Raw genomic sequence first — 13,314 nt, forward strand, 5'->3', positions numbered from 1 at the left:
GTGTCAATTTTAGATCTTTCCTGCTTTCTCTTGTGGGCATTTAGTGCTATAAATTTCCCTCTACACACTGCTTTAAATGTGTCCCAGAGATTCTGGTATGTTGTATCTTTGTTCTCATTGGTTTCAAAGAACATCTTTATTTCCGCTTTCATTTCGTTATGTACCCAGTAGTCATTCAGGAGCAGGTTGTTCAGTTTCCATGTAGTTGAGCGGTTTTGATTGAGTTTCTTAGTCCTGAGTTCTAGTTTGATTGCACTGTGGTCTGAGAGACAGTTTGTTATAATTTCTGTTCTTTTACATTTGCTGAGACAGAGTCTTGCTCTGTCGCCTGGACTGGAGTGCAGTGGCCGGATCTCGGCTCACTGCAAGCTCCGCCTCCCGGGTTCACGCCATTCTCCTGCCTCAGCCTCCCGAGTAGCTGGGACTACAGGCGCCTGCCACCTCGCCCGGCTAGTTTTTTGTGTTTTTTTTTTAGTAGAGACGGGGTTTCACCGTGTTAGCCAGGATGGTCTCGATCTCCTGACCTCGTGATCCGCCCGTCTCGGCCTCCCAAAGTGCTGGGATTACAGGCTTGAGCCACCGCGCCCGGCAAAGAATGCTTTTTCAATCTTTCTTTGTCCGAGACCTCTCTTACAGCATGTTGTTTTCCATTTATGCCCTTGAATCACCATATCCTTGAGATGGCAAGACTGTAGACTCTTCCCAGCCTCTGCTTACTTATCTCATCTCTCTCTTATATCACACTGCCATGTTCTAAAACTATTAAGCACACTTTGAAAAAATTGTCTTGCTCAGTGTTCTTCATCATAATCCAGTGAATCTAAAATATGCTTTTTACCAGCATTACATATTTTCCTTCCTATTAAATGGTAGAAGCCCTTATATCTCAGCCAAGATTAAAGGGCATTTTGCTCAACTTAATGTACCTTCTAGATCTATCAGATTAAGAGCAGCATTTAGAGATAGAAAGATGTTGACCCCTTGTTCTAATGCTACATACTATGTTATTAATAGTGCCATAGAGGACTTCTCATTGAACTTGTGAAAACTCAGGAATGCAAACCCTGTTTTCCTTACTGTTTTTCCAGTGTCCATCTCAAATAAAATTGCTAGCGTAAAACAATAACGCATATTTTGTAGCATAGACAGCTTTGAACAAAATTGCAAAGCATGTAACGTGTGTTTGGCATCTTTTTCTTCCTTAAGTGCAATCCATTTTTTTCAGAGTGCTAAACTTGGCTCTGGCAACCAGCTGGTTATAAAAACAAATCTTGCTAACAGTGGTGAGCTGTCAGAAGTCAGGTCCATACTTTTGCTGGACAATTCAAGGGATGTACTTAATTGCAGCGCTATTCACTTTAGAATCTTTGTATTACTGATACAATTTGCAATTATAGGAGAATGATGATGTTTGCACTGCTGAAAGCCATCCCTGTAAATTTCTGCCTACCAAGTCACTTCTGTGCAAGACAGTTCTTGCTCTGCTCTTCTGCAGAGCTTCACACAAACTATCCTTACCATATAAGATTATTCCTACCCTTCTTCACTTCTCTTCCTCTGCTGCAACTTCTTTTAATTACAGTCTGGGTTCTGGGGAGTAGACTTTGGAGTTGAGTTTGGCAGGCAGCATGTTTATTAAGCCATGCCCTGGGGGAAAAAAAAAAATCACCTGTAGAAGGGCAGAGGTAACAGGAGTGGAGAGAGGAAGAACTACAGCTGTGATGTAAACCCTGTAACACCCTTATTCAACCCCATGGACAACTTGCAGCTAGGATGACCCTTCAGAGTTGTCTCAAGTGGAGTTAAAATGCTGGAGTGTTTATACTACGCCCCTTCATCAGTCAATAGATGTGAGTTGCCCTGGAAAGAGTGTGACATTGGCTGACTGGACTCGGCAAGTCAGGTGGTACCTGAGAGAACTAACAAGAAGCTGCCTGACCACAGCTGGAGCAACAAGCCCTTCCTTTGAAGGTCCATCTTGGCGGTGCATCTCCATGTCCATCATGCCTTCTTGGCCCAGTTAACTCCTAGTCATTTTTAAAAATCACTACTCAAGGACATTTCAACTTTTTTCCTTTTAAAAAATGGATTTCTAGTTGTATGCACGGGCACACACACAAATACATTTGTTTAAATTGAGCCTCTTTTAGAGACAGACCTGAGGACAGGACAATTTTGTTTACAGGCTCACCTTTGGGACTGGCTCAATGATTTTTTTGAAAACTGCCTTTTATGTAGGAAAAGGAGACATGATTATCATACATTGCCCTTGATTACATTTTTTCTGTGCAACATTTGCACCTAAGTAGAAGCAATAACAATGAGGCTGAGGCTGATAAGCTGAATTAGTGACATTAATGATACTAAAGGAGTTTTGGATTGTATACTTTGTTGTCCTTTAACATTATGCGCATAGAGGGCAGACTGGCCAAGCATTTCACAAATGAATCGCGTTCATCATTGGAGGATTGCTTGATTATTGCAAATCCATTACCACCATTAAGCCACGATCTGCTGATTCCAGTCCTGATTTAGCACAGAACACAGAATACACCTCCTGCAGTCACTGTACATAAAGGTTTGGAATTTATAATTTTAGAATATGAGACAAATTACATAATTAGTTGACCTGTATTCCCTGAGTAACTGACTAAATAAGTAGGTCAAGAAGGAATTAGGAAAACTGGATAATCCACTCCTAAATAATAGACTTAGTTATCAAGGGATTGTGACAAATATATGCGAAGTTTTCCTATCTCCAAATCATTACTGTGTTTACAAAGCATCATCTCAAATCTTTTAAAAGTATGTTAAAATGAGATTTAGTAGTATATCCTAAAATTTGCATTTACTTTTTAATAAAAAGATGACTAACATTGGAGATGTTAAAATAAACATTTACCCCAAAGGCATTTGTTAACTTCTATATGGTTGAAAAGTAAAATTGTCATATTTAGAATGCACAATAAATATTCATCATCTGATCAAATGTTGATAGTATGTGAACCTTAACCTTCCCAGAGGAAAGTTCCTAGTGGTACAGACTAATGAGTTTTACATAGATGTCTTCTTCCAGCATCTCGTAAGGGGCTTATATTTAAAAAGTAGTCTTTAATACATAATAAATAATTCTTTAATAAAAGACATCGTTTTTTCTATGAGGTGTCACTGCATTCATGAAACTTAGAAAAAATGCTTAGAATGGATTTCTGCATCAGATGACTCAGAAGAATGAAACTTGATAATCTGAATAACATCTTTACATGCATGACGCCTATGAGAGAATCAAATACATGGAAACCAATTAATGAAAATAGAACCAAGGCTACACATGTACAGCTCTTAGGGATAAATATTTCTTTCCTTTGTTGCTTTTTTCTTTATTTTAGGAAGACAAACATTTGTTCTTTTCAGTTCAGACAGTAAATATAACTCTAGTTAAATGATGGTATGAAATTAGGGGCTTTATTTGACCATATTTTGTACTTTGACCTTACACTAACCTTGCATATAAGATACACAGAAATGAGGCCTACGAAAGGTTAAGCAACTTGTCCAATTACCACAATTAATAACAAAGGCAAAATATGAACATGTACTTGAAAAAATGATTATGCTATTCAAAAAGCACTTTTATATCTTAAGTCCTTGGTTAACAGTAAGTTTAATGTTTTTATACACTGTCTTCTCTAGCTTGTTCATTGAAAGCTAGAAGGTGAGCAATTCTATAAACAGTAAATGCTCATTCTAATATGGCAGAATCCAGGAGTAATAATGAACACATTCAGTAAATGGTATGGCATAGACACCAAGGAATCAGAATAGACTCCTCACCTTTTAGAATAGACTTACTTCGGGTAGACTCTCTTATGTTTTATTACTAATTGGCCCTAAAATTTCTATTAAGTTTGCATGGTTCTTGCTCAAGGAATTTGTTTTCTTATGAAAATTTATTTCCACATGTAGGTCAAAAATGTAATGAAGAATATCATGGCTGGATTGCAACAAACCAACAGTGAAAAGATTCTCCTGAGCTGGGTCCGACAATCAACTCGTAATTATCCACAGGTTAATGTAATCAACTTCACCACCAGCTGGTCTGATGGCCTGGCTTTGAATGCTCTCATCCATAGTCATAGGTAAGATTACTGAGACATTAAATAACTTTTAAAAGTGGTGATTTAGACTCTGATGACATATTTTTCCCCAGTACGGTTCCAGATCATGTCCTACTTTACAACATGTTATGTACGTTGACCACATTGATCTAACATTCCATTGGAATGAACTAATTAAGAATATTTTCCTGTGTTTTATGTGATACATATAATTTAGTTGTTGAAATATTAACATTAGTGGAGCATGAAATTGGTTATGGTAGAGGGTTTGACATTGGGACTCCCAGAAACTGCAGGTTGTATTCTAACTTTGCCTAGAACGGGGTTGGTCTTTTTATACAGAAAATGTGTTTGTGTAAGCCTAACCTATACAGCTAAAAATGGTCCTAGATCTCATGTGAGTAGTTGTAGTTAAATTAATTACCATCATCAGATAAATAGCGTGGAGAAAAAGAATCTGTCTTATCAAATACACACACAGATATCAAACACCATAAAGTCCTATATACTTTGTTCTAGTTCAGGGTCATAAGACGCTCAGAACATTTTAGCAACCAAGACAAAGAGCAGAACACAATTAATTCTACGACGTAGTGTTCAGAATACCAAAAGAAATGATTGCTCTGGAACAGCAAATCAATTGCTATAAAGCAAGAGAGCTTTTGTGGATCTTAATAAAAAGAACTCACCGTAATACAGTGAACCAAAGTCCTTAACTGTATTCCATACAACATTGTATTTCCTTTTCTTAAGATGAAAAAAGTTTTTTTTTTTTTTTTTTGCTTTTCTTGTGTAAAGCTCAGTAAATGAATTAATAACAGTTCAAGAAAAAACAGTGTAGGAAATGCATATGTATAAGTATACACACACTTATAGATACGATATATATACCATATATACTACACCATTTAGACTCTATGTATATATCTGTATATATGTATATATATATATACACGTGTGTGTGTGTATATGTGTATATATATATATGCATGTGTGTGTGTGTGAGAGAGAGAGGGACTATAGTTACTCTATTTTGGTCTTCCTGTTACCCATTTCATTTACCCAACCCAGGGCTAAATGCATTGACTAATTAACTGTGTTTAAAATGACACCGGACTGCATCTTGCCTAAATTTCAGTGCAAGTTATGTTTTTTTTGATGATTCTACAATTTTCCTATGCCAATCCTGCTTCTAGAAAAGCTCAGAATATGAATTTTCTCTGTGGTAAAGCTCAGTCCAAGAGCAAACACACTTCAAATAAGCATCTTTGGCAGGTGTCTTGCTCCAGCTGGATTTAATTAACCCCATCCAGATCGGGTTTCCAGGTGAATTACTCAGCAACCTGGTTTTAGAAAAGAGGCAGACATGCATTCAAATGTCATGTTAAGCAATGTTACCACATTGTTTACCATATGACAGAAGAAAAATTTTCCACAGCTTCAATACAGTTAGATGAGAAGGGATAGAGACATTTGGTCTGTGTTTTAAGTCAATGCTCATTTATGCAGCCACATGCTTCACACTAAGGGCCTGAATATATTGATTTTGCTGTTCATGTACACATTTGCAGATGAGCAAAAATATCAAGGATCAGGCTATATGGTCCTTGTTGGCTCTCTAACATTTTCCCTTCAAGTGGAAGACTTCAGTCCTGCAAGCATGTTCACACTCTATATTTGTTAATATTCTATTTCATGATTTCTGAATACATTTGTAGGTAATATAGTAAACATACCCAGATTGCCCTGCTTTATCTGTCCCTGACCCACTCTTTCTCTGTCAAAATAGCCTCATTTATATATTCTCTCCTGTCATATTGGATGAATCATCAGTAACTCTTTATGCATTACATGGTTACTTTTCAAGAGGTTCTTCACGGTTGTTTAATGCTCTTTCATGAATCATCTCCCCCTTCTTTTTGTATTTGACAGATGTTCATATTCTTTAAAGAAAAAAAATGCTTGAACTTTCTGTTCCAAAGAGATTGTCATTGGCACACTTAGGAATGTCATGAGGTGCCCTGATTTCAGTAATTGAGTGGCTCAACTATATAGAACAAAGACATGGAGTTAATATAGAGCGTAAGGATTGACTCAGGGTCATGGAAGTTAAAAGTTGTGTGATAAAATGCAAAGTCCACTACATTACCCTTCAAGGGAAGCCAGATTTCTACTTTTGTGTTAAAACCCAATGATAATTGATTAGAAATATGTACAAGATGCAGATAAAATTACAATAACTATAACGTTTCAATTATCATCCTAAATCCTTATTTTAGTGTATTACCACAGCAAATTAAAACAAAATGGACACTAGAGTCAGGAGCGAAGGGAAAACAGAAACATAGTGTATCTTCATGACCCCAACCCTACTTTATCACATTTCAATTCTTAGATGCAGTCAGTGTCAGCTACTTGTACTTTGGTTCCTGATGGTTATAATAATATGTATGATAATGTTTCTACTTCTTGACAAACTAATTTCTAAGAGTATAGGTATTTATTCCATGGTATGAAGCCCAGCCACATTACCTTTCATCCCCAGGTATTTCCTAATTTGATTACTTATAATCATTTTATTCTTGTAATTTTTGCTTTTATTACATTAAATGGTACGAGTATACCTCTTGTTAAATTTTACCAAGCTTAGAAAGCAACTTTTGACCAATATGAAAATGACAAAATCATCACACATACTTACTCTCGTCTTTTCTCCACCTCCCATTTTGAATTATACTATGTTTGCATCAGTAGTATTTGTAACATTTATATCTGTTCTGTAAAGATAGGTGTTTTTGGCTTGAGTCTGCAAATTGAAAATACATCACTGTTGTTATATAAATGTAATTAACATTACAGCAAAGTAATAGAAATGAATGCTTTTAAACAATTATGATTTTGTAGACACCATTCTAGGTAAAATATCCCATCAAGTTCCATGACATAGATGCTATCATTTTACCCATCTCACAAATAGATAAACTGAGTCATAGAGAGGTTATGTAATTTACCTAAAACTATTTGGCTCGTATGTGGTAGAACTAGGATTTAAATTTTACTATCCTAATCATGGTGTTGATTTTATTAAAAATCTGGTAATCCTTGGTTGCAAGTTCATAAATTATGGTCCAGGTTAACATTAAATGCTATGTGAGTTTCCTCCATAGTTGGTTAGTTTTACAATTTTTACGCATTTGAAAATCATAGATATTTATAATGTTAATTTTAATGGTATAAAACAATTCATTTTTAATGCTAGACGTGACCTCAAAGGCCATTTTGTGCAATGCTGATTTTTTGAATGAAAATGCCAAAGCTCAAATAAATTACATGACTTACATATCCACACACTGAGGTGGTTAGTTAGTGGCCAAGGAAAAGGGGAAGACAAGGGAAAACAGCAAGAATACATAAGCAATGCTCTTTTTGCTCATCATACTCATTTCAACCTTGTATATTATGCTGTAGATGAGAAAACTAGTTTCTTATGTTCCCACCTATGTTCTTTTTCTACTCCCATTGCCTACAGAAAAAATGAAGATAAGGCAGAGGGTGCGTAGTGAACTTAAAAGTTCCCTAAATAGTCTACAATTTTTTAATTTTTAATATTTTTTCTTAAGTAAAGGCATTTTACAATTTACAAATATGCTAGTTTCCATAAGCTTGTTAGCTGTTTGGGGTATTTTGGAATATATGGAGGGATTACGATTTCCTAGTAAGTGTACAAAATTTTGGTGTATTAACCAGAGTAGAAGCAATTAAAGAACAAACAAATCTGTACATTTATTTACGTTTTTATTTTTTTTTGAGGCAGAGTCTCACTCTGTTGCACAGGCTAGAGTGCAGTGGGCCAATCTTGGCTCTCTGCAACCTCCGCTTCCCAGGTTCAAGCTATTCTACTGCCTCAGCTTCCTGAGTAGCTGAGACTACAGGCACTAGCCACCATGCCTGGCTAATTTTTGTATTTTTAGTAGAGTCGGAGTTTTACCACGTTGTCTAGGCTGGTCTCGAAATCCTGGCCTCAGGTGACCTGCCCGCCTCGGCCTTCCAAAGGAGGGATTACAGGCGTGAGCCACCAAGCCTGGCCAATTTTGAATTACGGATTTAGAAAATAACAGCTAACCTACCTTTGTAACTTTTTTTTTTTTTTTGGCAAAGCATGAACTCTTAAACAGGAGTCCATTAACAGATTCAAATATCCTAAAATAATATATAGATTCTGTTAACAGATATGGAGACTTATTTGTAGGAGTAGAAGTTTCATAGCTCTCAACAGATTCTCAAAAGTGTCTGTGATTCAGAAAAGGTGAGGAACCACTTTACTAATGATTTCCAGTGCTGTTGGGATAAATTGTAATTCGTTAATAGCCAAGACCTCATGCAAACTCAACCAGTTTCGGTCTCTCAAACTTACCTCCCACCACTTCATACTTAGAATCTTCCAATGGAGCCAGGCCTGTGAGATCTTGATTATCTGAGCATGTCTTGCTTTTTTCCTTCCCTAAGAACTTCAGTTCTCTAATACTCACACAAGTTAGAATTCTATTATCAGTATATTTTTAATGCAAGCCCAAATGTCTATTTAATCCGCCTTTCAGCCTCAGAAAACTTTTTTGACCTCTTCAGATTTTATAAAACATTTTCTTATTGTCTGTGTTTTTTCACATTTAGAGTTTAATTAATATGGCTTCTTCATTTTCCTTGCTCATTAAATTTAAAATCCTTACAAGACAAGAACTGCCTCTTACACTCCTTTGCGTTTTCTCTATTATCAAGTAATATGGTATGTATGTTATATGTGCTCATCCATTCTCTCGTGTAGTTGATAAATATTTCTTGAGCCTTTATTATGTGTCAGGCTGGGTTTCCAGCAGTGAACCAAACAGGCAATAAAAGATTGTACATTCTAGTGGAAGAGAAATATACAGAGACAAGTTTAATTAAATTATATAATATATTAAATAGTGTTAATGAGAACAGTATAAAGCAGATAAGGAGAAAGAAAATAAGTGTATGTGAATTTGATGTGAGGCATGCAATTTTCTTTTTCATTTATATATTTAGGAGACTGAGTTTTGCTGTCACCCAGGCTGGAGTGCAGTGGCACAATCATGGCTCACTACAGCCACCCAGGTTCAAGTGATTCTCCAACCTCAGTCTCCTGAGTAGCTGGGACCACAGGGGCATGCCAGCACACTTGACTACTTGTTTTTTTTTTAAAGTCGTAGAGACCAGCTCTCACTATGTGGTTCAGGCTGGTCTCTAACTCCTGGCCTCAAGCAAATACTTTAGCCTCAGCCTCCCAAAGTGCTTGATTTACAGGTGTGAGCCAAGGTGCCTGGCTAGGATGCAATTTTAGATAGGGCTTGGGCAGGGAAGAACTTTCCAGTGATGTGATTTTCGAGTAAAGACCCAGTGGAAGTGAAGTAATGAGCCACGTTGATGTCTTCGAAAAGTGAATACAAATCCAAATGCAGAAAACTATGGATCCTGTTTATGGAAACTGAGGAAAGAGACAAGAAATAAAATCAGGGAGTTAATAGGGACCTGGGCCCTGTTCGACTTAGTAGATCACATGAAATACGTAATTTTCACTTCCCCTGAAGTAGAGATTTGAGAAGACGGATATGATGAAACATGTTAACAGATCACTCTGGCAACTCTGCTGTGCACTGATTAACACAGGCAAGAGTGAGAGAAGAGGGAACAGTTATGAGGCTATTGTGATAATTCATGCAAGATAAAATGGATTTTGGACTAGAGTGATGGCAGTGAGGATAGTCAGAAGCAGTCAAATTCTAAATACATTTTGAATTAAATGTTGTGTGAGAGTAAAATAGTCATTAAGGATGACTCCAAGGGTTTTCATCTGAGTAACTGCAATTTTAAGCATGTTCGTTATTGAGGAAGGGAGAACAGCAAGAAAAATAGATAGGTTTGGGGGAGTGTGATGAGGATAAATATCAGAAGCTCCATCCAGGACACTTGAAGCTTGTGATGACTAAATGGAGATAATGAGTATGCAGAAGAATCTATAATTTTGAGTTTAGGAAAAAGATCTGGGTTAGAGATATAAAACTGGGCATTACCAGTAAATAACTGGTATTGAAATCCATGAGACTGGATGAGATAGATAAATTTTTGTTGCTCGGATAAGCTAGCGTAGATTATTTGTCGTCTTCAGGATTTTCTTTTCCCCCGACATCTTGACTGATGTATAATTAACAATACAAACATTGTATGTGTTTAAGTATACAACCTCAGCAATTTTTTTGAGACAGGGTCTCACTCTGTTGCCCAGGCTAGAGTGCAGTGGCACGATTATGGTTCACTGCACCCTCAATCTTCCTGGGCTCAGGTGATCCTCCAACCTCAACCACCTCCTGAGTAGCTGGAACTGTAGGCATGTGACACCACACCCAGCTAGTTTTTCTTTTCTTTTCCTTTCTTTTTTTTTTTTTGTGGAGACAAGATTTCACCAAATTGTCTAGGCTAGTCTCAAACTTCTGGGCTCAAAGGATCTGCCTGCCTCCATCTCCCAAAGTGTTGAGATTACAGGCATGAACCACCACACCCAACAAGATTTTCAATTAAAATTACAACTTGTTTAAATAGAAATGTTTTGAAGGGTAAATGAATTACACTCAAACCTTAAGGACTATGGGGCATGGGTTGTCAATGAAAATTAAGCATGGAAGTAAATCGCATGGAACATGCTAGATTGATTTATATTTGTCTTTGTGTATGTGTGTATATGTATGTGTTTTAGGCCAGACCTGTTTGATTGGAATAGTGTGGTTTGCCAGCAGTCAGCCACACAGCGACTGGAACATGCATTCAACATCGCCAGATACCAATTAGGCATAGAGAAACTACTCGATCCTGAAGGTTGGTAAATTTCTGGACTACCACTGCTTTTAGTATAGTAGAGTTTAATGTTTTCATCCAAGACTTGTCATTTCTACACAAAATACAAAACTACATATCTTAAGTTTTGCAGTACTCTAGATATATTTAAAATGTTCTGCTTTCTTGCACTATATTATGAATTGTCTTATTTAATTCTAGTTCTCAAAATACCAGTATCTAAAATTGCAGTGAAGACTTTGAGGAAAAAAGCCTTTAAAATGTATATGCCCTTTGGATGCAGCATACTGCATTTGGAGTGTATCGACTCCAAATAATTATAAAAAGTTAATGTTTTGCTTATGCTACCAAGAGATTTGATAGAGTAATCAGCTATAATTAATTAGCTCCTCTTGCCAATTTCATTCATATACTCTATAAAAGGCAACATGGTTTACTATTTAAATCAAGAAATCTATTCCTGCCACTACTTCTGTTGTAATTTTTCACTGGGGAGATCCTCTGTTGGATGGTTATTCATTTTCTGCTGCTTTAGTTGATAGGCAGAAATGTATTTGTTTTTATTATATTACACTTAAATAACGTTGACTCTTATCTCTGGTGCTACATAATCATACCTTCCAGAGATAGCAATGACAGGGATAATAACATTGTGACCTCTACTCTTTTGCTTGCCCATGAAGTACACTTTTGCCATGCCAATTTTGAAATTGTAGCCTCTGTTCTCAATTCTTAAGGCTTTGCGACACTGTAAATCAGAAGTTGGAAAAGTGAGGTCAGTGGGATTGAAGATATTTGGGTAGAAGCTGTTCTACCATAGAAGCTGATAATTAAATGTTTTTTTGAATATAGAATCAATTTCATCAATTCTAAACCAGGACATCTTTCAATATTGGTGGCAGGTCCCATCAAGAAAAGCTCAAAAATGACCCAGAAGATAGCCGTTTGCCAGTGAATTTATTATCAACCAGAATCTTAGTCCTCAGTTTTGCAGACACAGAAGTCTGATTGCCTCAGATCGTCTAGCAGATCCATATTGGGGTGGGAGGAGTTAACTTTAAATAAGCTTAAAAGTGATAGATAAATAAAATGGAAATTCAGTAATTTTAAATGAGATAGAATACTCACGATTGACAAATATATTGCTTTTGATAAGCAAATGTACTTGGGAAAGCAAATGATAACAACACAAATGTTAGTTTGTGAAGTTGGAATCGGATTAAGTTGATTCGAAATGTTTCTTCTCCTTTGGATAATGCATGGCTGAGCGCTGAATGCTGTAACCCCTTTTTATTGCTTCTATACATGATAGTATCTCTCCTGTCCCTGCTTTTAGCTCTAAGGGAGAAACTGTATTAATCCTATGTCCTTAGTTGGCAGTATAGGGGAAGGTTACTTTACTATTGACCCCTAGTGCACATTTGTATGTTTTCTCTTAGTTCAGTGAGGTACAAAGGGCAGGCATAATGAAAATATGGACTTCAACCCCAGAGGATAAAGAGCTATAGTGTATGATTTTGAAAGATAAGTCTGTTAATATGTTTTTGTTTTTTGTTGAATCACATATGGTGGTCAGTTCCCATCATCAGGGTGTATATTCTAGTTATTCTTGTGTGTGTCCTACCGTTTCATAAAACAGTAGGAGAAGGTTTAAAATAGATATTTTTCTTATTAAGTGACAAAATGGCTTTTGACCTCTAGTACGCTTTTGAACTTACGGAATAAGAGGGCCTAAATGGGTGTCCACATGATAATCAGAAAATAGGTTAATATATACACCTATGTATATACACTACCCACAAAAAAATTAAGTAAATAAAACAATTTTAAAAGTACATTGACGTTCCTGTAATCAGAAAAAGTCAGGTACATGAATAGTGTATTTTATAGCTAAAAGAATCCGGTATGCCTCACTCCATATGCTCTCCTAACTGGGAAGTATATGTAGAAATGTATACTGTATAGCCTATAAGGTCACTATTTTATGTCTCAAACTTCAACAATTTAAAATCAACAAAATGTAATATGAAATATGGACTGATTAATGAAGATCCAGCCACTGCTTATGGTCTCGTTTTGCCAGTACAATCTCAGATCTGTAAAGCCTTTCTATTTATGGACTCTTCCAATTCAAAGAGCATCCTATCGCTTAAACAGGTTTCTTGTTTACTTACGTTAGAGGTGTTTATAGTATTCTCTGATGGTAGTTTGTATTTCTGTGGGATCAGTGGTGATATCCCCTTTATCATTTTTTATTGTGTCTATTTGATTCTTCTCGCCCTCATTATTTGTCTAGTGGTCTATTTTGTTAATCTCTTCAAAAAAAAAA

The 13,314-nt window shown here is 36.4% G+C and overlaps 1 protein-coding gene across 1 annotated transcript in view; it reads left to right on the plus strand.

Moving 5' to 3' along the window:
* The window catches only part of LOC108521194 (dystrophin-like), a gene marked incomplete at both ends in the record, with an annotated part of 16,703 nt that extends 5,697 nt beyond the window's left edge, over positions 1–11,006 (plus strand). The window contains 2 exons of the mRNA XM_017860878.1: positions 3,967–4,139; positions 10,888–11,006. Coding sequence (XP_017716367.1) covers positions 3,967–4,139; positions 10,888–11,006 — 292 coding nt within the window. The remainder of the gene's footprint in view (positions 1–3,966; positions 4,140–10,887) is intronic.
* Between the last annotated feature and the right edge of the window lie 2,308 nt (positions 11,007–13,314).

The sequence above is a fragment of the Rhinopithecus bieti genome, unplaced genomic scaffold (assembly GCF_001698545.2).
Source record: "Rhinopithecus bieti isolate Rb0 unplaced genomic scaffold, ASM169854v2 scaffold_57152, whole genome shotgun sequence".
Taxonomy (NCBI): Eukaryota; Metazoa; Chordata; class Mammalia; order Primates; family Cercopithecidae; genus Rhinopithecus; species Rhinopithecus bieti.